Source organism: Amblyomma maculatum, chromosome 1, assembly GCF_055883805.1.
Source record: "Amblyomma maculatum isolate TAMU_Amacu chromosome 1, ASM5588380v1, whole genome shotgun sequence".
In the NCBI taxonomy this organism is placed as follows: domain Eukaryota; kingdom Metazoa; phylum Arthropoda; class Arachnida; order Ixodida; family Ixodidae; genus Amblyomma; species Amblyomma maculatum.
The window spans coordinates 474,357,626-474,385,368 of NC_139344.1; the positions used below are offsets into that span (position 1 = coordinate 474,357,626).

At 45.1% G+C, this 27,743-nt stretch overlaps 1 protein-coding gene and 2 long non-coding RNA genes across 3 annotated transcripts; 2 read left to right on the top strand and 1 right to left on the bottom strand.

Moving 5' to 3' along the window:
* The first annotated feature begins 6,762 nt into the window (after positions 1-6,762).
* On the top strand, positions 6,763-23,033 carry LOC146209997 (uncharacterized). Its single transcript, XR_014707964.1, has 3 exons — positions 6,763-6,919; positions 7,637-7,802; positions 22,771-23,033. It is a non-coding gene; the product is annotated as an uncharacterized LOC146209997 (long non-coding RNA).
* LOC146209998 (uncharacterized) lies at positions 10,647-15,203 on the top strand. Its single transcript, XM_084606036.1, has 2 exons — positions 10,647-13,049; positions 13,174-15,203. The coding sequence occupies exons 1-2, from the start codon at positions 12,712-12,714 to the stop codon at positions 13,175-13,177; spliced, it is 342 nt and encodes a 113-aa protein (XP_084462162.1). The 5' UTR covers positions 10,647-12,711; the 3' UTR covers positions 13,178-15,203.
* On the bottom strand, positions 20,166-26,255 carry LOC146209999 (uncharacterized). Its single transcript, XR_014707965.1, has 4 exons — positions 26,125-26,255; positions 25,935-26,008; positions 25,743-25,826; positions 20,166-21,383 (listed from the first exon to the last, which is right to left on the bottom strand). It is a non-coding gene; the product is annotated as an uncharacterized LOC146209999 (long non-coding RNA).
* Positions 26,256-27,743: the final 1,488 nt, after the last annotated feature.

The following is a 27,743-nucleotide window of genomic DNA, read 5'->3' on the forward strand; positions in this document are numbered from 1 at the left end:
GTCTGATGCTTGAGATGGACGTATAAATATGCCACCTTTCCGTTTAATAAATAGTTGGTAGTGTGCGCATGTGGTGTCCCCTTCTTGTCTGTGTCCGTTTCCGTGTTGCGCCGCCGTTCATTTCCATCATGCACCAACTCGCCCCCCAGGCCGTTATTCTAAGGTATATTTCATTGAAATAAGAAGGAATATGTTCTGGTAATTCACAACACAAGCTGACTCTTCCCTTTGCTTTCTCTCCAAGACTCAGAGTAATGCCACTCCTGACTGGGGTCCAGCAACATTTCCAAAGAGGAAAATGAAGCTCCAAGGCACAAAGAAAAAAGGGTGCATAGCCAGGATGCACACAAAAAGGATTGAAATGTTTCCAGAGTACAAGGTGTGTGAGGTTGTTATTTGTTTTTAGAGCAAATTAACCTTGTGGAAACACCCCATGCAGCTATGATGTCACTAACAATTGGAGAACAAGGAAACCATGAACTGAGTGGTGCATTACTGAATGTCTTGTGCAGTCTTTGTTCATAACATGCAGGCGGTTATTTCACTACCTTTGCACATATTTATCACAGGACAATATTATGAATGCAATTGAAGTGTTTGAGTTTTTGAGAAACCAGTAAGAAAGTAGAGGACATGCAAGCAGAAAAACTAACTAATATCAAGGGGCAACGATGTTATAGCAGAAAAACAAATTGAAGCCATAGAAAAGAGAAAAACTGGCAGCGGCAGCAGTTACACTGCTAGCGCACGGCATAACATGGATGTGTTGACTGTCAGGGCTAGGACTGCCAGTTTGCCAGCTCATCCTCAGGCTATGTTCTGTGTTCACAAAACCTTTTACAACCCCTATAACACTATCATTGAAATCAGTTATCAGCATGGTTTCAACATGGCTATGGATTTTATAGTGCTCATTTTAAAAACATAGAAGATTTGATAGGGAATAGCGCATAATGGGTCAAGGGACAAGGAATGCTCCGAAGGCCTCGTTTATTCGTTGCCGGTGACAAGTGGGAAAGAATACAGACTGGCAGATGCATGAACGAAATGCTTCTTGAATACAAAACGAATTTTGAGCAAGCTTGCAAAAACCTAGGAATACATTGCAGAGACTGCCCCTCAAAAACATGTGCACCTGAGTTCAGCAAATGCAGAGTAATGGTTAAACACAAAGAGCAATTGGTCCGCGAAGTCATCGAGGTAGCGTCGATAGCGAGGCTGGGTGACCATTGCAACAGTACACCGTCTATTGCTCTAACAAAGAAAGAATTCGATATGCTAAAAGTTTAATTTACAGTTATGATTACTAATCTTCCTTTGTCATTTCAAGTTGCGAGAACGATATGGTTGTGATGCATGTGTTTTGACGGTGGTGCAGGTGTTATAAGAAGCTGCGTTTCATCGAAATAAACTGCAGCACTTGTTCCTTTCTTGTCCCGTTATTCGGCGCTGTTCCGTATCAAATTAATAACCAACTTGCCCAAGCTGCTGTCCTAGATAGAAGATGCAAGTCTTTCTTTTTTACTCACATTGGCACGCTGAATATTTCAGAAGCTAATTAATATTACTATGTATGGGGTTTAACATCCCAAAGCGACTCAGGCTATGAGAGGTCATAGTGGAGGGCTCCGGAAATTTCAGCCACCTGGGGTTCTTTAACGTGCACTGACATCACACAGCACACGGGTGCCTTGCTTTTCGCCTCCATCTAAAAGCGGCCACGGTGGCCGGCATTCGATTCCACATCCGTGGGTACAGTAGTCGAGTGCCTTAACCACTGCACCACTGCTGCGGGTTATTTCAAAAGCTAAATTACTTGATGCCCAACATTCATGTCTTGCTGTCAATATGCAAATATAATGAAATAAGGACACTATTATATTGTCACCAAATATAATGAAATAAGGAGACTATTATATTGTCACTTGCTTGTGGACACAGCAAAGTGCATATAATTGCTTGTACATATTTTTATGCTAGCACATATGAAAACTTGCCATTGAATTTTTTTACATACTTCATATTCCCTTTATTATATTGCAGATAGAACTTCCACGCAACTGTTCTGCGTACAGCAGGAAAGCGGCATCAAAAGCTGTAATGGCACGTTTGGAAAGTGCACTGTCCTCGGACAACCAGTATGCACCAGCAGTGGCCCGTGAAGTGAGAATATATGTGAGCTTTAATGCAAAAGATGGCCACACACAACATGATTTTGGCATGGCACTCAGCTTTGGCCAACCAATGAATGCTGAAGTGTCAGCCAAAATAAACCAACTTGTGCAGCAAGGTATTACATCAGTGACTGAAGTCCAAAAATGCTTGCAATTTTATGTAGAAGATGTTCTGTTTGCTAATAAGGAACCACCACAGCACTCATGCAGAACATTTTATCCAACACGAGATGACATACGCTCACACATACAGTCTGCAATCCGAAAAGACAGATACAGCTCAGTGGATCAAGTGAATGCGATGAAACTGATCGAAGATCTTCGAAGAAAAGACCCTACAGGAAAATACTTTTTCCAGCCATACAAGCAGCACCCTTCACAAGAATCCAGCACTATGCCATCACAGAAAAATGACAGCGTTCTCGAAAGTGTTGCAAGTGAATGCGAACAAACACTCATGTTTTGCATGCAGACCGCATTCATGGAATCAGCTCTACAGAAATACTCCGAAGATGTTGTATGCCTCGATGCTACAAATAAGACTACCGACTATGCACTTCCTTTGTTTTTTTTGGTAGTCAAGACACCAACAGGCTATGTTATTGTAGGCGTGTTTATAGTGCAATTCGAAACATCTGAGTGCATTTCAGCAGCATTAGAGGTTTTTAAATTGTGGAATCCAAATTTTTGCCCCAAGTACTGGATGATTGATTTTAGCCAGGCAGAAATTAATGCCATAAATTTGACATTTCCAGACAGCCGCATTGCTCTCTGCGATTTTCACCGTGAACAGGCTTGGGAGCGGTGGTGCCGGAAAAAAGAAAATAATATAAATGACAAAAATCAGGCACTATTTTTGCTGCGTAAGCTAGCTAGGGCACATAGTGCAGAGGATTTTGCCATAGCGCTTCAAGACATGCACTCGAGTCAGGTGTGGACTGACAACCCTGCGTTCAGGCATTATGTGGAAACCCAATGGCTTCCGGTAAAAAAAATGTGGGCAACCTACCTCAGGCCTGGCCTCACAATCACAACAAATAACGGCACTGAGGCACAAAATAAGATGCTAAAAGAGTACTACCTCAAGTCACACAGTGGCCGCCGAAGCTTGACTGGCCTCTTACAAACACTACATACTTTCCTTGCAGATCGACAAGTACACTTTCAGAGAAAAAACTTACAGTCCTCCTCAGAGTACAGATTGTATCATGACAACATCCCACCATACTTGCACAACAGACCACGTAGCATAGTACACCACATAATGAGCAGGCTGGCTGTAGCGGCGGACTTCATTAATGAATCGATCACAGCAGGGTGTCAGAACGGTACTTTTCTGGTGAAAAGTGCCACATCTGAAGGGACCGTCTACACAGTAAACTTTGCCGTGCCGAGCTGCAGCTGCCACGACTTCCAGAAACACGGCCTCCCATGCAAGCATTTTTGTGCAATTTTTTTGCTATGCGAAGCATGGGGATTTGACCAACTCCCACAACACTACCGTGATGGGCCACTAATGGCACTTGATCATGGTGTCACCACGCAAATTGAGGACGGCCACAATAACTGCTACAACGTGTCGCCTATGACAAATGCAGACATAGTTGACAAATCAGGAAATCTGGCCTTGGAAAAATCATGCTCGCAAGGTATAGGCCAACTAAAAGCCAAAGTTCTGCAAGAATATGAAAGGGGAAAAAGTCTAGCCTACTACTGCACTGACAGCAAGGCCTTAGAGTATGTGCTTGCTCAGCTGCAAGAGTGCACTGCACAGCTGCGAGAGGGCACGCAGGCAACTGCAGGCTTAAACTTGCGAGGCTCACCGACCAAAGGCTGCTCGGGAAAAAGGAGCCAGGATTGCAGCCATAAAGATGTATCCGAACTAAAAAAACAGCGAACGGCTAAAAATGAACACTGGCGCAGTAGGGGACGTGTTGGCGAAAAGGCAGAAATTCTTAGAGCCACATATAACACAGCACCACATATTGAGCAGGAGTAACAGCAATTCACTGGCAACACGAGCAACTCTGTTTAAAAAACAGGATCACGTTCGATAGAACTGCCAGCTGGAGTGAACTGCAGCACAGCTGTGCTCATTGCCCTGTGCAAACAGATCTGGGAACACATATCACCTTTTACCAGTTGGTGCCTATTGCACACTGCTGCATCTTCATATTGATTCCTGTTGTTAGTGGATTATTATACTTCCTCATTTTGGTTTAGAAACTTAATTTTTTGTCTGCACTTTTACAATTTTAATTCTCTTGTGTTGATTATCAGCTTTAGAAATGTTTTGAAACATTCGCTGCCAAACCTAGGGCCTACTCAAGTGCCAGCTTTTACTGTAGTCTTCATCATGTAAACCTTGATGGTAAAATGAGCATTAGAATGTGTTTGCTGTATATGAAATTAACATGTTAGTGTACTTACATGCACTGCTTTGTAACTTTGTATCTAGAAAAAAGAAAGCATGGTTCAAGTACTGCAATTTTATAGCATCTAACTGCATCACTTTTCGAGATTTTCTGCCATTTCTGTTTGATTTTATGAGAACTTGAAATTAGTTCTGCCATGTTCTTTTTTTTTTTTTTTTTCCATTGCATTGCATTAGCTTCTTTGCATTTTATTGTCTAAACCTTTCAATACTGTGCACAACAGTGAAATGAAGGCTTTCTGATTTGTTATAGTTAAGAGAATTTTGAAGTTCTGCCGCAATAAAAGTGTTGTGTGAAATGTGAAGAGGATCGAACGTGTCTGAGCGACGAAATACTGAAATGTCAAGCATATTACACAGAGCCAACTACTCACATTTATGCCTGTAAATTGACTTGACTGCTCACTGTATCAGAAAGCATGAATACAATTTTGAAGGTTGACATATTGCATAGAAAGCATTTGGTAAATACTCGCAGATCATGACTAGCAGCCTACCGACATGTCTCAAGAGAAAAATATATAATAGTTGTGTCTTACCAGTACTCACCTGTGCGGCTAAAGAAAAGGGTTCTATTTAAGTTGAGGATAATGCAGAGAGCTATGGAACGGAAAATGGCTGGTGTAACATTGAGAGATAGAAAGCGTGCAGAATGGGTCAGGGAACAAACTCGAGTTAATGATGTCCTAATCGAAATTAAGAAGAAGAAATGAGCACGGGCCGGACATGTAATGCGAAGGAAGGATAATCGATGGTCGCTAAGGGTAACAAAATTGGATTCCGAGGGAAGCAAGCGTAGCAGGGGGCGGCAGAAAGTCAGGTGGGCAGATGAGGTAAAGGAGTTTGCAGGAGTCAAGTGGATGCAGCTAGCCCAGGACCGGGTTAATTGAAGGAATACGGGAAATGCCTTCGCCCTGCAGTGGGTCTAGTCTGGCTGATGATGATAATGATAGAAAGCTCGTTCTCTTACTTTATCGCCCACAGACAATTACATAAATTGTAACCTAGATGAACCACACTGACACGGGATCAAATCTCGGTTACGCCGGTCGCATTTCGACAGAAACAAAATGCAACAGCGCCAGTACCGTTTGCTATATCAGTGCACGTCAAGGAACCCAAGATGATCCGAATTCATCCAGAGTTCAAGAAGAGGGCTTGGTCGGGCTGGTTGGTTCATGTTGAACGGAAAGAAGAAACAGCTCAAACGCACGCCCTGTCCGTTTGAGCTGTTTCTTCCTTCCGTTCATCCGGAGTTCTTCAGTAGCTTTTGGACGCAAAAATTCGGCACCCACAAACCATATCTTCATCAAAAATGGGCGCAGGGAGGAGGCAAACGCACAAAAACATAACATGAAAAACTTGTGCAGCGCGGCACACAAAGTTTACCATTGAAGCCAAATTTAAGCGCTATTTTGCCAGCCATACAGGCGGCAGCATTCCTTCGAGATGTACTACAACCTTATCAACCGAACACTTGAGCGGCCACCGTGTGGACAACGCGCGTTGGCGTGCAAAGCACTGTCGACGATCAACCGAAGACCGCGCACAACGTCTGCTTAATATCCCAGCACGGCTCAGGCTATGAGGGACGCCGACATCGCACAGTACTCGGGCGCCTTGCTTTTTGCCTCCGTAACCTTTCTAGCCACCATACCTCCGTTAATCGAAAAGCGGCCGCCGCGGCCGGATTGAACTCGCATCCTAGTGGTCAGCAGTCGAACGCCCCAACTGAGCTATCGCGGAAGGGTTCGGACAATGTCAGTCACCGACACATTCAGTGTGATGCGCACGTGCACGCACTTTGCAGTCAACACATGACGACATTCACATCGAAGAACACGCTCTCATGGTCACTAGGGGTGACTCTGACTACTCTGACTATGCTCACGGTAAGACGGTAAAACAAGTTTGCTTTTCTACACTTCCGCTCACCGTGCTTCCGCTTAACTTTTTTTGTTTAGTATTTTTGGTCTCCTCTCTCAATCTCCTCTCTCGACCTCATGTGTGCGCCGGAAACTGTCTCCCCCATGAACAATGCCAGTGTTGCCTGGATTTTTGCTGGACAGCCGCCCTGAATCCCTAGCAATCCCTAGGTCGGATTGTCCCTAGTTGGGGGCACGGCGTGCCGGCGGGCCACCGCTCATCGCCCGCCAACCGCCCTGCCCGAGGTTGCCGCCTGTGCCGCGGCGGCGGTTTGGTGCCGTGGCTTTTGTTGTAGTAAACGAGGCACGGACGGGTGCGATCGAACTGACTGGTGTGCGCGCCATGAACAACCCTGGCACATCTGCTGCGGCTTCGGTACAGAAAGGTTAGTGCCCGGTCTGTGAAAAGATTTGTTTAGTTGTAGACAAAGCATGCCAATGAAGGTGCCGCCATGTTCAAATTTTAGCTGCCCCATTTGCGTACAATGTTCGTGATTATATGCTGTCCGCTTACCGCTCTTATTTGTCACATACTGCAGGGATTTGTGCCAAGGTATGCACTTACAGCACGCGCCAATTTAGCACGGTTGAAGGCGAGCACTGCACTGTCTTATGATGCTGCTAACTGGCGCTTGATGCTTTGTCTTCTATCAACCAGATACTCACGGCACTCGTCAGTGATTAGCTGCTTAGGGCGACGAAGCTAATTTTATGCTTTTTTCGTTCTTGGCCCAGCTTCTCCATACGCTGTTCGTTTTGATCACATCCGGGTGAAATTATCGCTCGAGCATCACTAGCTTGAAACTAGTGATACATACTATTGAGCACCAAAAGCTCGAAACTAGCACTGAACCTTTTACAGCCAAAAGCGGCAGCTATATGGATGATATTCTGCGTACCCTTGATGAAATTTTACCTAGTTTGCGTCGGGTACGACAAAAGGATAAGCTCTGTTGAGACAACAGAAATGATAACGTAAATACCGTTTAGACAACTCCATTGTAGCACGGAGACCACGTAGCGGTGCTGCAAAGTAATGAACTCGCTACTGAACTCCCCTTATGTGTGTGTGATTTTTTTTTTTTTTTTTCCTGTACCTTTAGTTTCTTACACTCCTTACTAGAGCCCTGCACGGGTTGGATTTTCCAGCCCCTTCCCTGGCCCACGTTTGAAGACCATCCCGGGCCCATGGTTCCAAGCCCATCGGCAATGATTACATGTCCCGGACCCGGCCTGCGCTTCCACGACGGCCCGTGCCAAAACTGCAAAGTAAGTCTGAGCAGACGCCTTAAAAATTGCTTAACTAGCACATAACAATAAATCAAGATGAGAGACAAACCTTGCAAAATATTCTTGGTAGAGAAGGGCACAGTTAAAGCACCGACAGAAGCAAAGGCTTGGTGAAGAATATTTTGATAAGACATTTGATGTAAAGCTATCTAGCACAATGTACATTTAAAAGGTATGGATTACGGGCATTTTAACTATGACTCCTTATAAGCAATTGGCTCTTGGTGCAAGTTCTTTGCTTAATCACCTACAAAAAGACTGCCCCTGGCAACTTTGCCCCAGGAACATGTGTGGGCAAGGGCAGAAAAAAAACGAAATTTACATATTCATTGAAGAAATCACTGCCACATTACCACATCTCTGTGGAGACGAAAAGCGGTAGTGTCTGTTCATTGTGCATGTATATGTTATTGGATACGTAAAGATTCCTAACGCAATAAGCTCTTATCCTACAGCATTTACTGTAGCGTAGAGACATTCTTTTGGGGAGGGGGGGGGGGGGGGGGGGGGGCAAAGCAGACAGTCAGAATTTTTATGAACAGATGGCTGCCTGCCAAGCAGTCAATTGAAGGTCCTTGTCCAGGGGCTGTTATGAGGCTTCAAATGTCCAGCCGTTAGCGGTAACGCAAAGGTTAGAAGCTACCCTCTTGCTCACTGATTGCTGAGAAATCCTAAGCTGATGGTGTTGAGTACTTCAGTAGGCACGTGCTCAGGGGTGTGAAACTCCCTATACCTCCCAGCGGCCACGAATTACAGACGCTAGCGCCAAACTCCCCATTATAGGATTATAGCGGGAGGGGGCGCGTAAAAAATGGACTTGACGGGGAGGCCGTATAGCGGACTGGTCCAAAAAAATGGTGCGCTGAAGGGGGTGTGGGTAGGTTGCTTCAAGCAGCGCGGGTCACGTGCGCCCGGGAAAACGCTCTGCCCGTGGATTTTCTACCGCATCATCGTTCTGCCACGGCGCGACCGGCTCGCGGCAGGAGCAGTGTGATGGAAAGAAAAACCACAAGCATAGCGCTCTCGAGGGCGCAGGCGCTCGCGAGCAAGCGTACCCGACCGCAGCAAGAAATAGCACAGAGAACAGCAGGTATCGTTTCTCTTTTTTATTAACTGCACGTGAAACAGAAAATTAAAAGATGCGACAAGGTATCCCTCAGACACACGCACTTTACATAGCTAACAGTTTACAGTAGTGTTCTGTGTTCTACGCTAACATTGTAATCTTGCACGCTTGCTTTATCACTACAAAAGAACCCAGTTTGCCGGCACTGCTTCTGTCAGCATGTGTACAGTTGATATGAAATTAAATAAATGATGCACATATTCATTCTACGCATTCCATACCATCAAAGCAATGTAGAAACATGAGCAAATACCTGCGTTCTAGTTACCTAGTTTGGTATTTGATGCAAGTAATCACATGTCACTGTGCTATACATAACCAAAATGCATGATTAAAAATTTACACTACCCTTCCTGGAAGAACAGTCTTCTTCGAAACGCACGTCTCTCCACAGTACATGAAGGTAACAAGTTCAACACGAAACACAGCGGATATCGCCGACTGTAATGGCCAGCACAATCAGCAGACGAGATGGGTCCACGGAACTGGAGGTGCACGCAGACAAGTCTCTCGTCTCACGAAGGGGCGAAGAGCCAGCAGGAATGAGATGCACAGAGTAAAAGAACCGCGACGAAAAATCGCAACTCGCTCGCATTCAAAACGAGCGGAGTCGTAACGGCTGCAGCGGTTCACGCGAGGACGAAGCAAGCCACGCAGCGCAGTCGGCGGCTGCAGTGCGAGGGGAAAATTTAGGCGCGAGGGAGAAGTCCTCCTCCCAGCTTTTTCTTTCCTCCTTTCGCCCCCGCTTGGGAGAATTAGACGGGACGGAAGTGCCGCTGACTTTCCGCGGCCTGACGTGCTTATGCAAACGGGCTGTGTCATGCATGACAGGTCACCGCACTTCATAACACCTCCATTGTAGTACAGTTCGCTATCGAGTTTTGAGCCTTTTCTTTTTAACTTTTTTCACTTGCGTCATTGAATGCAGCTCGGCATGTTCGTACTAAATTACTTGGACAAAACACAGATGGGCACTGATTAAACTCTGTTTACAAATTAGCTTTCTCTCATTCTCTGTCAACATATGTACTAGTAGTGGTTTATTCATAAACCACTGGAATGATTTTAGTGCTGGAATTCCATCATCTCCAAAAGAAGCCATACACAGCTTTACCCAGCCTGGCCTGGTTCCGCCACTGCAAGCTGCAAGCCCAGGCCTGCATGTCAAGACCGAGCCAGGTCCAGACCCATAAAAACGGCAATTTTCCAGCCCGGCCCAGGTTTTCGGGCTGCCTGAATTCATGCTCTGCTCCATATACTGTTGAAATTATTTGCCGAGAATAAATTCTCAGCAGGCAGTACTTTGGTAATCTTTGTTAGGAAGAAATTACATGCCATAACTTTTTTGCCCTGGAAACTTGGGTGATATCTGGCTTACACGACTACCTCAAAAATATCACCCAGACGTGTCCCTTGCCTGCAGTTGCTTGCTGTACAAACAGCATTGCAATTTATTTGCTGACACTATGGTGCATGTAGTGCGAAACAAAAGGAGGTCATTATTTGCTAAAAGATGATTGTGAAAGTATGAAAAATTTCAGTCACTGCTATTTTCATGGGAAAATGTCGCATGGCCTTGTATAGCCAATTAGGGTCAATTGATGAGAAATTTTTGCTCAAGATTTCTGCCAGCAGAGTAGGCACTGCTGTCATTTCTAATAGCTATTTCGTTGTTCATTCATTTGCAGTGGCACCAACATGTTCTGTTGTCTGTGTTTTGTGCACCCATATTCTGTTCGTTGCTTTAAAACATTTCTGGGTAAGTGCAGTCGAGACCGCGAGCATAGTGTTGGGCAAATTCACCAGGCGGTATGACAAAAGGAGGCAGTGTGGTGTAGAGGAATCCACTTGTGCTTGTGACAGAGACTGCAACCATGCCAGACAGGTTGCCAAGACATCGAACGAGAAGCCAGACTAGCCTATTGCTGAGCTTACCAAATGCGGAATCAAGCCAAGACTGAAGCGGCAGCTACAAATGCGGCACCGGCCGATGGCTAATGCTCTTGACTTGGTTCAAAGAGAGCTGAACCTCCACAATTTTTAATATTTCATAACAAAGGCTTTCAAGGATTTGCCTCAAGTGATTCCAGGTAGCCCTGCATGCACAAACCTTTGTCACGGATACACCTGCAAGAGACAAATAGTGGCGCGTAATTGCTCCAAGCGATGTTCTCTTTGTTTTCCTTTTTAACTTGATACCATGAAAAGCACCCTGTGTAGCAGCACCTGCTGACTTGGTCATGTTATGTGGCCTTGTGATGTCACACAACCTGACGGACAGTCATTGCAGTGCTGCGTCACCTTCCTGCCACTTGCCAGATACATGCCCATAATTTTTCATGGATGCCAGATTTTCTGCAGTATGGGACCCATCAGAATATTTTTTTGTTGCCAGAATCCAATAGTGCAGTGTTTCATGACTTTTTTGTCGCTTGTCCGGCAGCAAGAAACATTTATTGCCCAGATATTTCGATTTGAAGTTGAAGAGGTCTTTTTTCCTTCCAAGGGATTTAGACTTGGGAAAAATACCTTATGTGGTGTACTCTAGCGTCGCTGCCCTGCAGATGGCAAACTGATGTGCCAGTAAGACGCTGGGACAGCAGAAAATAGAGAAATAGAAATATTACGAGATAGTTTGGCAGACTCCTATGCTTATCATAGATATGAGACATCGGTGACACTATCAACAGCCAGCAAAAGCATTCAGCACACTTGGGATGCAATTGCACTACACAAGTAATGTAATGCGAGAGGTCTCAGCTGTTCGTGTGGCGCAATGGCTAAGACATTCAGTTAAAACTCCAAAGGACTTAGGATTAAATCCCGTTCGAGGCTGTTTTTTTTGCCTTTTTTATTTCTTTTTTTCTTAAGCACCCATGCCATTTTAAATCTTACTTTTTCCAGCCTTTCTTTTCTTTCCCAGCTCCACTCGGGTCTGTGCGGGTTTATTCTGCCCAGTAAGTTATAACTTAATCCTGTGTGCATTTCATACCAGATTTTTCAATAGAGAAGCGCTTACTGAGGCATGAACTTCATCAGAGGAAAACTGCTGCTCCGCACTTGTAAACCAAAGCATGTATATTAAAAATGAAACCATGTGGGCATGCCAAATGCATAGCTGTGACTTCAAAGAACCAAAACATACCAAAACGAAACTGACTGCCTGTGGCACTGCCAAGCGCAAATTTTTTTTTCTGCTTCCAATATTTAGCCTGTCTTTTTGCCATTTTTGAAACAAAAGTTAACAATTCAAACATGCAACAATAATACATGTTAGGCAGCCTCCGGGATCCCTTGCATGTCATTGTGCATGCATTTGCGATTTCTGTATTTCTGCAATGCCTGCATTTCTGTTCTCTTTTTTCTACCTTATAAGAGTCTTGTTTTCAGCGAAAGTGGTGTTTTTGTGATTAGGAGCCAGTATACCATCGCTGCAAGCTTACTTTTTCTTGCACCTGAAAACTTCAAACACAAATTGAGAACCTGTAATTTCTCTCTTTTTTTTTTGCTCACTGCGTGTTCTTTGCGAATGATGAATTTGACCACTTGCTTCACGAGGGAAGGCTCGAGGACGTTGAAGCTACTTTGATTGCCCGTCACTAGGCACAGTTATAGCAGTCTCGTAGCTCACTGGGTGCATGAGGTATTTGAGGTTACTACTCCTTATCGCCATAGACACCAGCAGGCTCAGCATATGTATCTAGGCATGCGGCTTCTTGTTGGTTGACCCCTTATCATTTATACTGCGCAGTTTGTTGAATAATGGAAGCGTACAAGTTGACGCAGGAAATGAAACACCATGCAGTCCTCATCGCACTGGCCGCGCGCCACAGCGACTTGGAAATTGCCAACTTTCTGAATGTAGCAAAGTCTTTCGTTAACAAGGTGCGAACAGAACTGATGTGCTGTGACGGTGACGTGGCATCTGTGGCGAAAAGGAAAAAGCACACTCAGCGGTCAGACGTCGTCAGAACACCTGATTTTCTTCAGAGGCTGCAAGTCATCGTGAGTGACAACACAGAGAAGTCAATGCGGGCCATTGCAAAGGAGCTCGATGTCGCAGAGTCAGCTGTCAGGCTTGCTGTGCACGAGGACGTGAGGTACCATTTCTGTTTCATGAGGAGGGCGCAATTCTTTTCTGGTAAAGCTCGGAAGAATAGTCTGTTCTGGTCCAAGCGCTTGCTAGGCAAGCTGAAGAGCCTGGAATGCTTTTTTTTCTTTCAGATAAAAAGAACTTCGATCAAGACCAAAAAGCTAATTGCCATAATGAAAGATGGCTTTACGGAAGCGCTAATGAGGTGCTGACAGCATTGCACACAAAAATTCTGTCTGTGATGGTGTCAGCAGCCGTCAGCAACAAGGGTGATGTCATGCTGCCGCACTGTTTTGCAGAAGGACTCCGCGTTAATGCTGCCGAGTACGCAGAGGTGCTTGCCACCGTTGTGAAGGCCTGGACTGATACTGTTTCGAAAGGAAAACCTTGTGTCTTTCAGCAACATTCGGCTCTCGCCCACACCGCCTGCGTCACCCACGAGTGGCTGGTCAACAGCTTCCAATAACCACATCACTTCCAACTTGTGGCCTCCTAGTTGTCCAGATTTGAATCCACTCGGCATCATTGAGAGAGAAGCGGACAAAAGGCCACATAATACAAAAATCTCTGAAGGTCGCCACTGCGAACTCAATGGGCAGTACCTCTAAGAACCACCTGATCCGTGCATGCAGCCATTTCCGAAGCTGAATTGAATTGGTTATTGCTGCAAGTGGCACATTCATTGAGTAATGTGAAAATAAACAGTTTGGTGAAAATATATATATATCTGCTGGAGATATTCTCTGCCTGAAGCCAACATTGCATCCTCAAATGCCTCGCGCACCCGGTATATTGCAAGATATGTGGCTCGAAAGTTCTGGCACAAATCAAAATGCAGTACTTATTCTGTATCTAATTTTGAGCAAATTATGTGTGTGAAAAAAAAAGAAAACGAATTCATCTCAAATTTTGACCACCGAGGTCTTCTTTATACGTCTGCAGAGCTTGCAAAGCTCGTAAACACGCTGGAAAATTCGATTTTTTTAAATTATTTCATTTCAATAATTGAGATTAAGACAAGCAGCATTCATAATTTTGCTATGTTTTTGAAAAGCCCAGAGGTTCCCGAGCCTGGACATTCTGCCCATGACAAAAAAATTACTCTTCGCATAGAGAAGTTCTACGTCCAGATGAGGTTCTGTTTTTATGTGACGTCACTAAACTAAGAGCAGAGCTCTAAACCAGAGCAGATAATGCACCTGAAGGTGAGGAGATGGAAAAAATTATGTTCTAAAGACAGCCAAAGATGGTATGAAAATCTAATAAACTACATTTGGTAACACTCGCCGCATATCCGGCAGCAAAAAATCAAATAATTGCCGAGATATTGCAATAAGAAGTTGACGTTTTTTCTTGTTCCCGCCGGTGGAATTCAAACTGTGGCCTCCAACTACGTAGTTGGAGTTGAGTGACGCACGCTATGACGTAAGCGGAGACTCCGTGATAGCTAGCGAGCCGGCGCGGCCCGCGGCGTCGCATCCCTTAAGGGCCAACTTGGCAACAGCGTACTCGCAATGACGGCCTCAGCCGAAATAAATAAAACGATGAAGAGAGTAATTTACCAAGCGATGGGCTCATAAAGGAAGAAAAAAAAAACATAGAGCGCTTGTAATGCACAATACTTTACATGTTTCTCAAGCTTTTGCGCTCCTTCTTGCACTGTGTATAAACAAACCGAGCCCTCGGTCATCGCAACGCTTCCTGACATGTTTACATACAAATAAGATTTAGTTACCAGCAAAATAGTGTCCTCGCTGCTGCGCTTGTCAGTTTTGAAGCTTCGTCGCACTTTCTTCCTTCAAGGTTTGTGCTACAGCTCCGTGTTCAGCGAAAATTACGTCCACGGTAGCAGAACATGACCGAAGTGCCGGCGCCACTACATTTGCCAGCGCTGTGAAATTCCACATGTTAAAATGGATCCAGTGCACAATATAGTGCGCATAGGCATCCAGAACATTAGTTGCAAGACGTGAGAGCAGGCAGCATGCGCCGATGATCAAGAAGTTGTAATTTTTAGACCGGCAGCAGAAACACTTTATTGTAAATGGGGCCATGACATAAAAACTAGAAATATTTCGAAGGTTCTTGTGGCGCGGCGTAGCGAACGGTTAGCGCCGAATGTTACGGAGCAAGCAGTGCCGAGTTCGAGTCTTACCGCTTCTGCCGGTTTTTTTTTTTTTTTTTTAACCTTTTGTAATGTATTTCTGGTGCTTCGTTATTTTTAGTTTTTACATTTTACCCGAGGCCCTTTTTTTCGCCGGGCGACGAGCGCAATATATCGACGCTCTCCTTGGTATGAGCAGCAAGTATGCCCCTTTTGTTTATGACGCCTGCAAATAGCACGTTGAAGGTCTTGTTGACGCAGTATATGTTGGTCAGATGTGCCATGATTTAGTGAACAATTGAATGATAATGCGTTTTTCCTTCGCTACTTAGCATATGTATGCTTTTCGTGGCGTACGTAGCTGCAGTCAAGCGGTCAGGTCGCAGTCGAAGCGGCAACGGCGGCGATTTGTTGGCGCAGAAGTGTGAACGAAGGAGTGTTTCGGCGGTAGCGGATTTCGCTCGCTCGTGCCTCCGAATGCTCAAATGGGAACCATCAAGGCGCATCTGCTGCTCCAAGCTCGTAATTGAGGCGCTGCAGGTTCAAACAAACTATCCGAGTGCGCACGAAATGCCTGAGCCGAAACATAACCAAAACTGAAGTGGGCGCCTGTGGCGCCTCCAAGTATATTTTTGTATTTGCCTTGCAACGTTTACGTTGTCTTTTCGCCGTCGCTTACGTATGATAAAAGCGTGTTATCATGTTTGAGAAAAAACGTACTACCGCATTCAAACATGCAACGTAATTCGCATTTGTCAGCCTCCGGGATCCCTAGCGCGTCACGTGATTTGTTGTTGCGAGCCTCGGCCGTTTGGCTGTGGTGGCGATACCTGTATTTCTGTTATTCTTCTTTACTACCTTATAACAGCTCTGTTTTCAGTAAGAGTGGTCTTTTTGTAATCAGGAACTGGCATTCTATCGATGCAAACCCACTTCCTTTCTCTCTTTAGTGTCCCTTCAATGACTCTGCCCGCATCTTGTGTATTTTCAAATTTGGCAGCTTAATTCATTCACGTGCTCGTAGTTCAGTGTATTTCAGTGACATTTTCATATAATTCTGTAGTGTTTCTTATGTTGGTACCATATGCTTGAACTATATTCACTTAAAGGGCATGACAGCTAAAATTTGAGCATAAACTGATTATTGCATTTCACTCCGTTCACGTTAATTTTAAATCCTCGCAATTTGAGATTTCAGTGCAGTAGATAGTTTAAAATGAATTTTTATTATTAATAGCGAAAGCAGCTTTATGGTTTGGCAACCTTGGGCGCTGACGTCACACGATATCATCCCCATGTTTTCTGCTATTCATAGTGACTGCGGCACTCTTGCATGCATGCCGTGGATTGTGGTCACTGAGAGCCTTTTTCTTTCTTCAGCAAAAATATTTCATTCGCATATTATTTTTACTTTGGCAAGCCTTCACTATAGTGTGCAACCTTAGCGATCCTTGGACTTGTTTTGGGCTTCGTCTAGAGATTGTCGAGAAAGCCAAAATAGATGTGCTCATGCTGTATTATTTAAGCATACAATCTGAAGCACATTATTTTTACGTTTTGAGAGTTAGTTTGTTAGCAACAAGCGCTCCCATATATAAAAAGGCACATGTCCAACGTTTCCTTCCTGGTCTTAAATCGGCAACCAATCAGCAACACATGATATGAATCGAAGTTCGGTTTACATCCGGCTTCTGTTTTGGTGAGCAGTCAAGGTCGACAAGTCTCGTTCTGAACGACAGTCAGTCCGCAGTAAAACATCTTCAGAACACAGCGGGCCTGTTTGTAAGCAGCACAATTTCTGCTGCCAAGAAGGGTAGAAAGGCCTTTATGACTTATTGGAGATTTAATTCACCACATGCTCTGAAGTTTCTTCAAAAAGTCGATATTTCTGCTATAAAACATTAACATTTCTGCTCCATAGCTGTTTCAGAACGTCTGTCCTGCTTTGTGCTCCATTTAGCTGCTCCAAAAAGCATATTTGCTTGCTCCAAGAGCTGCTCTAAACACCTATTTTGGCCACGCACACATGGTACTGCTTTTCACGAGCCCCTGTCCAAAAGTGCTGAAAGAAGACAATAATGATGCTATTTTGGGGCCTACTTCATGCAACTTCAGCACTCAGACTTCGACTACCTTGAAGGAAAGTCATCTTTGCCGCTTAGAGTGTTCAAACGTGGACTAGCCTCCCTTGCACTTTATCATGGCGTTCGCACCCTGACCGCCCACTTACTTGTCCCTGTGGGCCTTCTCGATGAAATCCTACAGGCCCCTCATGATGAGCCCACAGCTGGGTGTCTTAACTTTATTTTACTCTCAGTCGCATTCAGGTTAAATAACATGGGCCCATATTGGTCTCGTCTATCTGCTAATGTCACGCACTATGTCAGGAGTTGCTGCGACTGCTAACGACACCGAACACTGCTAACAAGACTGTAGGATATACAACCAAACCAATCACTTGCGAGGCCATTCCAACAGATCGGCATGGACTTACTAGGTCATTTCCCGACATTGAAATCTAGCAACAAGTGGATAATAGTAGCAACTGACTACCTGACTCGCACCGCCGAAGCAAAGGGCCAAAGGCTTCTCCAGACTAATTATCGTTGTAGAAAGCGAGAAGCACATCATAATATCCGTCGTGTAAAAAACCCACTTCTCGTTGTCCGTGGCATTGTCCTCCTTGCATGCATTAGCAGTCAGTCGGCCTGAAAGTTAAGCCGATGTAACTAGTTTCTCGCTTTAATGTCAGCACAGTAGCCCGCCGCGCTGTTGCTGCCGCCTAGAAGCGGAGAAGCAGGTCAACTCCATTCCACCTTGTGTATGGCAGGGAGCCCGAAAATTCCGAGAGCACTGTGGAATCTACACTGCAGAAGTGCGAAAGGCTGAGCGTTGCTGGTGCACACGGTGCATCACGTTTGCTCTCATTATCATTATCAACTAAATGCACCGTTATCATTGCTAATGCCGTCATTGTCATTATCACTACTTGCAGCGTCATTGTCAGCGCTACTATCGTCGCATGTGAGACAACCTCTGTAGTGATGTCGGCACCTCGGCAATGGGAGATTCTCCTCCACCGGGCGGGCCCCGATGCGCCCACTTGAAGCCCATATACAACAGCAGTGTTTCTCCGGAGACAGAGCACCGGGACGGTAGGAATGCATCGCTCGCCGGTTTCGCATGTGTCTGCAAAGAGCGGAACTTCTCGGAAGAAACCGCCAGACTAAACATTGCTAACGGCGGGCAATGCCCCCGCGGGGAGAGGCGATGATCTCGGCTGTCTGCCGCGTGAAAGTAAAGCGTACGCGAGTGACACTGCTCGTAAAACAGAGAGAGGGAGCGCTGCACGTCGGGGGGCTACGCTCTGGCAGGGAGGCAACTCGAGTTAGAACGGAGCCGCGTCTGTGAGCAGTCGCGTGGTTTGAAGCTCCCGCGGTCGCCCGAGGGCTCCACGTATTTTACGGGCAGTCGTGCGCGCCTGGCCCGATTTTTAACGGCTTGCGAGCCGTGAGTGTACCGTGCGCGGTACTACTAGTACGTTGCGGCGTACTGCGTAACAGTTAGTCTTTTGTGTGTGTGTTGTATTATGTCCAAGGCAACCAAATGCACGCCTGTTGTGCTATCTTGAACGGCACCGTCTGCTGAGTACCTTCTTGGAAGCCGCTCTCATCCACGAGCGGACACCCAAGCACAGAAGAGAACATTACTACCGCCAAGCTTGCCTTGCAGCGCCGGCTGAGCACTTTGCCATAGATGGTCCAGCGAGGCATACAAGTACATCGTACTCAAGTGCTCCAACACCAGATGGATGCTTTGAACGCGAAGGTTGGCAGAGAAATACGGAATTCCACAAGCCGGCCTGTTGGAGATATTCCAGCTTGCGTGGAGAGAGCAGATCCATAACCAGGTTTGAGAAGCAGGAATGAAGAGATGGCACAGCGAAGCACGGGCAATGTCATCCCTGTCGGTGGACTCCAGCACAAAACACACGATTGATAATGAGAACATCTATGACAACACACGAGACAGCGGACGGCAGCGGGTTACTCTGCGAGGCACGGAGTGGTTTTCTGCGCACAAGTGCTCCAAGTGCGACGCAGCCGATAAAACCATACAGCATGTTGTGATCGAGTGCCCGAAACTGTGGCCCTCCCCCCCTTCAACTGCGACATCAGCACTGATGGAGACTCCTTCGACAGCACTTGGTCTGCAGTCGATGTCACCACCCAAAGAGCACACCCTGGGTAGGGCAGTAGAGGTGACAAAGCACCGCCTTGACTGGTGGCGTAAACAAGAAGATTGTTGAAGGACTGACCCCTTCTTTTCCTTCTTTTTTCTGGACTTTTGACCAATGCACAGCAGTTGGTATAGTTTTTGTTCTTTCTCTACTCCTTTATTTATTGGCCTAATGAAGAACTCTGTGATCCCTCACTACAAAGGAGAGTGGCCGCATCAGCATCATGCAGACAAGGAGAATTATGATGTGTGTTTTAACTCATCCTCACGATAGACAAAGGCCCGCCGGGGTGGCGCAGTGGTTACGGCGCTCGACTACTGTTCCCAAGAATGCGGGATCGTAACCGGGCTTCGGCGGCCGCTTTTCGATGGAGACGAAAGCAAGGCGCCTGTGTTCTATGCGATGTCAGTGCACGTTAAAGACCCCCGGTGGTCGAAATTTCCGGAGTCCTCCACTATGGCACCTATCATAGCCTGAGTCGGTTTGGGATGTTAAACCCCGCAAACCAAACCAAATCGCTGTAGACAAGATTTATGTGCAGTTCACGATCCCGGGCGTGGCACAGTTGGTTAAAGCTTAGGCTGGCTATGCGAGGGATGCAGGTTCGATTCCCGGTGGATGCAGGATTTTTATCTTTCCGATGACATTAGTTTCGGTTTCAGGTGATGTCATTTGATTGAAAGCTATATTGTGACCGAACGAACGCAGACAGTATGAGCCATTAAAGTGCAGCTGCGTCACTTTTTGAGAATTCTGCGACATTAAAGAATTTGACTCTCCATAAGCTGTCGCTAATGCTTGCAAAGTGTTTGTGTGCTATCTTTAAAACTGATGAAGTAATCAACAATTACAATTCGAGCTTCTCCTCACAGCACTGAAGGACTGCGTAGAAGCTTGATGATATCATGGACGGTAATATTTTTTCTTTTCGTTACCTTCGCCCACATCGTGCGGTGCCTTTTTTAATGCCATCAAACAATGTTTCTGGGCCTTCAATTTTGGTAGCCTTGTTTTTACTTCTTCCAACCAAGCCATTCTATGCGGGAAACATACCGGTGCCGTCAAAGATGTCATCATGTGCACCCCACGCGTCGCTGTGTGGTGAGGAGAAGCTTGATAGCTGAAGCGGTTTAAATTGCTATTTGCGCCATTGTTTGAAATGCTAGCACGAAGATATCTTGCATGCTTAACCTGGAACCTGTAATCATTTGATTGCTTGAAACTCATCAAAATCTACAACTACAAAATCTAGCAGCTTCCCTTTAAAGGCTTTCGCCTTAATACAGCGCTCGATGTCATGCTGATGCCACATGTAACAGAAAAGGACAGCCTCAGTGTCACTGCCTACCTTCAGCGTGCAGAAGCAGCCCGACGACTCGCCCAGCTGCGCATAAAAAGCCAGCAAGGCACCAATGCCTAATGTAACCTACAATGACAATGAAGATTACAAGCCAGCAGACCGACTCTAGGTTTGGATGCTGAATCACCATCGTGGATTTAATGAAAACCATAAATTTTATGCTGCTGTTTCCGCAAATCAAGTTCACTCATCTAGATGAAATGGGCTATGGAATTGTCCCCAGATGCTGCTGACAGCACCCCAGGGGTGATACATGTCCAGAAATTGTATGTTGTGTGCCTAAAGCCCTATTATAACTGATGGGCACTGTGTTTATATTTTGCTTATTTTTGCCTACCTTTCTATTCAATGTAGAGCATTGGGCCGATGCTTCTTTGAGGGGGAAGTCATACCGCAAAGCTTTGTTTTTTGTTTTTCACGCTTTATGCCACCTGGACGCAGCTTTTACTCTTTTTTGTTGTACAATGATGATGCACAGAGATTTACCTCGAATAATTGCCACAACACAACACTGCTTCTACATTGTTCTTGATCATTGTACTTGGCAGGTTTACCTCTGTTTCCTTGTTGCCTTTAAACTCAGCACTGGGCATTCTGTTGTTCGATGACCGGTGCCTTTGTCGTGATTGGCACCTTGCTGCAACGAAATAAACTCTGAAAGTGAATCCAGTGTGCAGATAATGCTGTCAAGTACTGAGTTCTTTTTGGCTGATAGTAAATGATGGAATAAGAACACATGGTTGCAAAGAGCATATGTAGGCTCTTGAAGAAGTTACCTGTGCTCCTTCTGCCATTAGCTTGTTAATCGGTGTGATGAACCACTAGTTTAAGAAACACTATCACCAACCAAATTATTTATTAAAACCCAACGTTTCGCGACCAACTCGGTCCCTTCCTCAGGGGCGACTAAAGTTTGAGGCCTGCAGTAGTAGGCAGCGGCCTATGCATAGCCGATCTGAAGAAGAATGGCTATACACGCGCCTTTATTCCAATGTGCTTCCCGCCGTCGAGCTAGCAGGACAAGAGGGTCGGTCAGCACGGAAACGACGAAGCGCCCTCGCATTGTGCTCCCATACGTGGCGGGCACCAGTGAGGCGCTTGCACGCATCCTGCGCAAACACGTCTGTGTGTCGCACAAACCTACCTCAACAGTCTGCCGTTTTCTGCCGCAACCAAAAGACCATATTCCCAGAGAAAAATAACCAGGCGTTACTTATAAAATCTCGTGCTCTGCCTCGTATATCGGCGAAACAAAAAATCTCTGTCAGCGCATATTGCAGCACAAAAACGACGCCCAGCAATTGAACTCGAAAAGCAACCCCCCTCGCCGAGCACTGCGAATGCGCCGACCACAAAATCGCCTTTGACGAGGTGAACATACTTGATGTGGAGACCAATCCTTTCAAAAGACGTCACGTCTTTTTTCGGTTCATCCGGCTGACAGCTGCAGCAGTGAACAAGAATCCGGGGACGCTACCCTGGCTCTGCTACACAATTGGACATCGCCACATGTGCCTGCTACTGCGGGCCTCGAACTTTAGTCGCCCCTGAGGAAGGGACTGAGTTGGACCCGAAACGTCGGGTTCTAATAAAAAATTTGGTTGGTGATGGTGTTTCTTAAACTTTTGTTTCAAGTACCCAACCAGGCGGAGTTACACCAAAGATGTTCTCGTTCAAGTCAATGAACCAATAGGAAAAGCTTTAGGCCTTTCCAGTGACAGGCATCGTAAAGAACCAATGAGTGCGTAGGACAAGTCTATTTGCCATGTTTGAGCCCTGTCAGAGCCTCTATGAAGGCACACAAAGGACCACTTGATAAGAAGTTATCTAGCTCATTTTGGATATGTTGACATTCATCCAGCAGTAGTTATGGCTGATGGCTGAAATCTGCTTCCAAAAATTGATGTCAACATGCGCAGTTTACTAGTGCAATCCGCTGGTGTCGGCAATACCTGGAGTTCTGTTTCTTGCTGTCTTTTTTTGAGACTCACTTTTGACAACTTGGAAAATCTTTCTTTTTGCAGAGTTCAAAGCCTGGAAGGACCATATGGAAATCTGTGAAGTGGCTCATTTTGTTAGTGGCAGGAATGGCTCATCTGCATACCATGCAGGGTTTTGCAAATGCACATCTGTTTGTTAGCAGACTTTGAAAAATATGAGGGCTAAGGAACCTGTTCCACATCATGTTCAAAATAGGCTGTGCTTATATGCCTAAGCTGCTTCTGACATTGCCATGGTGCTTTTGATTTTGTATACAAATGCTATCTGAATAAAAGGTGCCTACATATTTTGTATGTTTAATGACATTGTTAATGATGGTCCCCAAGATACACAGCATTTAATTGATGCTAATTATATGAAGTTAGCTGCACGTTAACCCTGTAACCACCAAATTAACTCTCGAAAAACATACTAACATCGCCAGGTTTAGTTGTAATGTTTTTCATACCATTCTAATTCTAAAAAGTTTCCTTCATTAGTAAAGCATGCTGTCACTTCGCCATCTTTTCTTTTTTTCTTTTTTTTTTACCACTTTATGCACATCGCAAACGGGGTCAGAGTAACTGTCAGGTACAAATTCTAGATTGTCAGCGAAGCTGCTGCCTGAACTACTTTACGAAAGAGTTCTTTTTTGTTGAGGCATCACCGCCACCGGCACTCTTTGTGTGTGGCACTATCATGAAATGACTTTTGTCATGCCAAAAATGTGTGCTAAAGACTGAAATACGCATTTTTTTTCCATGGATAACTATGGCTCTGTAGAGTTGAAAATGCAATCAATGTATTTACCAAATCTATTCCTTTTTCACTGGCAGTGCAAGCAATGTAAGAGCAGGTTGGACAAGTGCCACTTGTCACTGGCAATACTGCCACAATTGCCTATGACAAATGAAGCTCTGAGATAAAGGACTAAGCCAGCATATGGTTTTGTGGATGCGGAAAGTTATGTGTAGTTAGTCAAGTTTGTACACAGTCGTCTGAAAGATTCTCAACATTTTTACAATGATTATTGCAGACCTGCAATGAGACACTAGAATAATCACTTTTACATAGAAAAGTGATGCTGCTTCAATAGAGGCAATATGCGAAAATGCCCGTATGATATGCAGCAGTATTAGTAGTGCACAATAAAGGTTCCCAAGAGGCTAAAATTGTGGCCCTCCTACAGCCCGGAAATAAAACCCCATATACTTTGCTGATATGCACAGAAATACTGCCTGTTGATAACTAGACATACGCTGCACCTACCTCCACCATCTGTGCTTGCCTTGGATTGCAATGCCTTATGTAACGTGCACAAAGGGATTGTACTTTATTTTGCAATTAATTTCGCATGTACATTTTGGTGAACTGTCTGCTGCCACAGGGCCTGCTTTTCAGCTGCATAGATTGTTTTCTCCTCATGGAAGTTTACAGTTGACAAGTGTTCTGTTTGGTTTATGGGGTTTAATGTCTATTGGCTATGAGGGATGCTGTAGTGGACAGCTCCAGAAAATTCTGACCACCTGGGGCTTTTATGTGCACTGACATCGCAAAGTACAAAGCCGCCTTGCATTTCGCCTCCATCAGCTGCCACCGCAGCTGAGAGTAAACCTGTATCCTTGGGATCAGCAATCAAGCTCTCTTATCACTGAGCCACCGCAGCAGGGTACAAGTGAACATGGCTGAAAACAGATCCACGGCATGAAAAGTTTTTCCAGCTGGTGTACCTGTAGGCTTAAGTTCAGGTGTAGAAACATTTTCTACAAGATTTTGCCTTGCAAACAAGCAACATTTGTGCACAACCTGCGCTGTGTGCAAGGAGGCTGCAGTGACAAAGCCGGCACCTGTTTCCAAAGCTAAGGTTAAGCTTGCCAACAAAGCTGCACATGCAAAAAATGAAATGATGCATTTTGAAAACCCCAATGCTCAGCTTCATTCAAAGATGTGTACAAAGCCAAAATTCCTTTCACCAAACATGAAATCCATGTTTCCTGAATAGGTGTGCATAAGATGCCCATCTAAAAACCGATAATCAAGTTTCGCACCTTGCTTAACTGTGAAGAATCCATTTTTATTGCATGCTTCAAGCTTACTCAAGCTGTTGGGCTGTTCCTAATTCGTTAGCATTGTGCAAATTATTGCAGTGCAAGCTTGCCAGCTGGCTAATGTGCATCATTTAAAATGATGCACTCTACGCCGCAACCAAGCTTGAACGAAACTAGCCAGGGTTCTTCAATAAATTTGCATTTCGGAAACACCCTGGAGCCTGAAAGTTGCAAGGAATGGCGATTGCTAAATGGCTTTTTTCAGCTGCACAGTGCCTTCAATAAGCTCAAGCTTATGACACTATTTGGCAGTAAAGTCTTCTACTGGCCTGATTGGTGCACTATCCACAAAAAAGCATTGGCACTCGTGCTGAGCAGGTCTAGAATACGAGATGTTAAATGGTTCACAGGGCAAAGCACAAGCTGCTTTATTCTAGGTGTAGGAAATTACCAACATTACAAAATAGTGAGAGGGTACGTACACAGGACAGGAAAGGAAATGGCCGACTAAATATTCTCAGCCTGTGGAGTCATCTGCCTGACTGTTGGGTCGAACGCTATGCAACCACTAGATAATTCCATTCTTAAAAGCTTGGGCTCGCCTCATGACAAAGGCATTAATATTTCTCTATTTTGCTGCATTAAATAGCCGTATTGCTGACACAAACTGCAAGTCTGCGAAGTGTTCACTAGATAAAACTGCTTTCAAGCAATGTAAACCGTGAACGCCACACTACTTCTACCGTTCCATTAGCACAAGCAGCAAGCATCGGTGCCGGAGAGCTTCTAGCAAAGAACACTCAGAAGCAAACATTCAGAAGCCGCAAAAAAAAAGTGCCTCGGTAGTAGTTAAACCGCTTGCGTTTTTCATTCCATAAGGTAAATGAAAATGCGGTGCCGTTTCGAATGTTATCAACAAAGCGAGGGGTGAAGACAAGAGCAGTAGCCAAAGGAGAAATCTTCCCTACCGTGGTGGCATTCTATGCCATCAAGAGCAGTTCCCTCGAATACCGTGCGATGGGCCCTACGTAGCCGCCGTGCTCATCAATGTGCTGGGCGAGGAGAAAAGGTTAATAAAGTATATTAAAAGCGACGGAATTCGGGCAAAAACAGCGGTAAGCAGATCAGAATAGAGTTTGGACAGCCAGAGAAAAGCCTACATTTTTTGTCCTGATTCAACCTCCTTAATCCCGGCGTCACCCATTCCTTGGCACTTAGGTGCACACTTCTGAACCTAAGCACAAAGATATAATTTTCATAAAGCACAAACAACCGGCGCAACAAAACGCAACATAACAATCGCGCCGTCGCGAGGACGTGCGGCGGCCCTTTGACGTCTTATGTCCTTACCTGCAAGAAAAAGCAGCACCTTGGATGCGGGACGTGTTATTTATTAGCGAGGACCGTGAAACTTTGTTATGGGTAAACATTCAGGACAAGAAATCTTCAAAAAAGACTGTCACTTATGCGTCTCAGCGCAGATAGGGTGGCTAGAACTTTGAGGCAGCCATCTTGAATGTTTTTTTTTCTTTTTTTTTTTGGTGTACATAGACAACAGATGGCGCGAGACGCTACAAAAACGATAATGATGATAATGGCCGCGAATTTTGAAAATTTAATTTGGGCAGAAGGGTGGCGTTTTTCGCTTAAATTAGGCGCAAATCGACGAGTTTATAGGCAGACGCCAGGCATGAAAGGGAGATTCAATTTGTCTACGAAAAAAAATTTACGCCATACATAGCATAAAAACAAATCCCACTAATAGTCCTTTTCGACTTCAATTACACTCGGAGACAACTTATGGCAGTGTGGCCAAGGCTAGGCAGAAAAGGTAAGATAGGCTACTGTTCCCTAGCCTTGGAAAAGGAGCCAACTCACCCCTAGTGACCTTACACTTTCTCTTCAATTTATCCCTTTCACCCGTCCCCTCGCCTTCCACAAGGCAAGAGGACCATGGCTGTCCTCTTTCCTTTCCTGTCTGGCCTTGGCCACAGTGAGAAAAAAAAAAGGGTATCCCTTAGTATATACATAAAATATACTGACAATGAAACATGAACTGATCGCACAGCGCCTAGCTTGTCCGTGCGACCCTCCATAGCAGTTGCAGATCCTGTATGGCCCGAGAACTTGTGTTCCGTCCAAAAAGCAAGGTAAGGCACAAGCTTTCTAAACTGGTTTATTTTATTTCATACATACTGCTAGCCTCCTTTTGGAGGCTGTTGCAGGTTTGGGGCATAATATAGAAACAGCAAATGACAGGAATACTGACAATCCACACTTGTCTAATTTTTATATAATTCTATATGGCAGTGTGGAACAAGAAATGGAAAAGAAGGATATGATACAATATAATCACACTGAAGACACATGTTTCATTATATTTGTACAGAGGTCAGGCTACACATATATAGGGTACTCAAGGAACAATTGCCAGCCGTGAACTGAACCCATCTAGTGATGAGCAATTAACCACTTCATCGGCTAAACCATTCCATTCGCGGACCGCCAGGGGAAAGAAGGAGAACGTATCACAGTGTGCTCGATACTCGACTAAATGCTTGGAATGACGCATTCTTTCGTTTCTATGTGGTGACAGTTTAATAAATTTGGAAGCTGTATGCAATCAAGAACATCCACACCGTGCGTGCTGCATAGCAAACAGCCTTCGGATACTTGCCGTTGAATCAAGCTATAATTGGAGTCTCTATAAAAGTCTTGACCATGAACTGCAGTACTTTATGTTGCTTTTCACCTCATCTTGGTTTGCAACTTCAGGTTTAGGTTCATTGCACAGGCAAGTTCTGAGTGTACCTGAGTGTAACTATAGGCAGGGGTGTTGGAAGAGGAGGAAAGGCAGGGAGGTTAACCGAAGAAGAAACCGGTTTGCTACTCTGCACTGGGGGAAGGGGGTAAGTGTATATAAAAGTGATGGGTAAAAGAAAGTTACAGAAATATGAAGTCAGTACTGT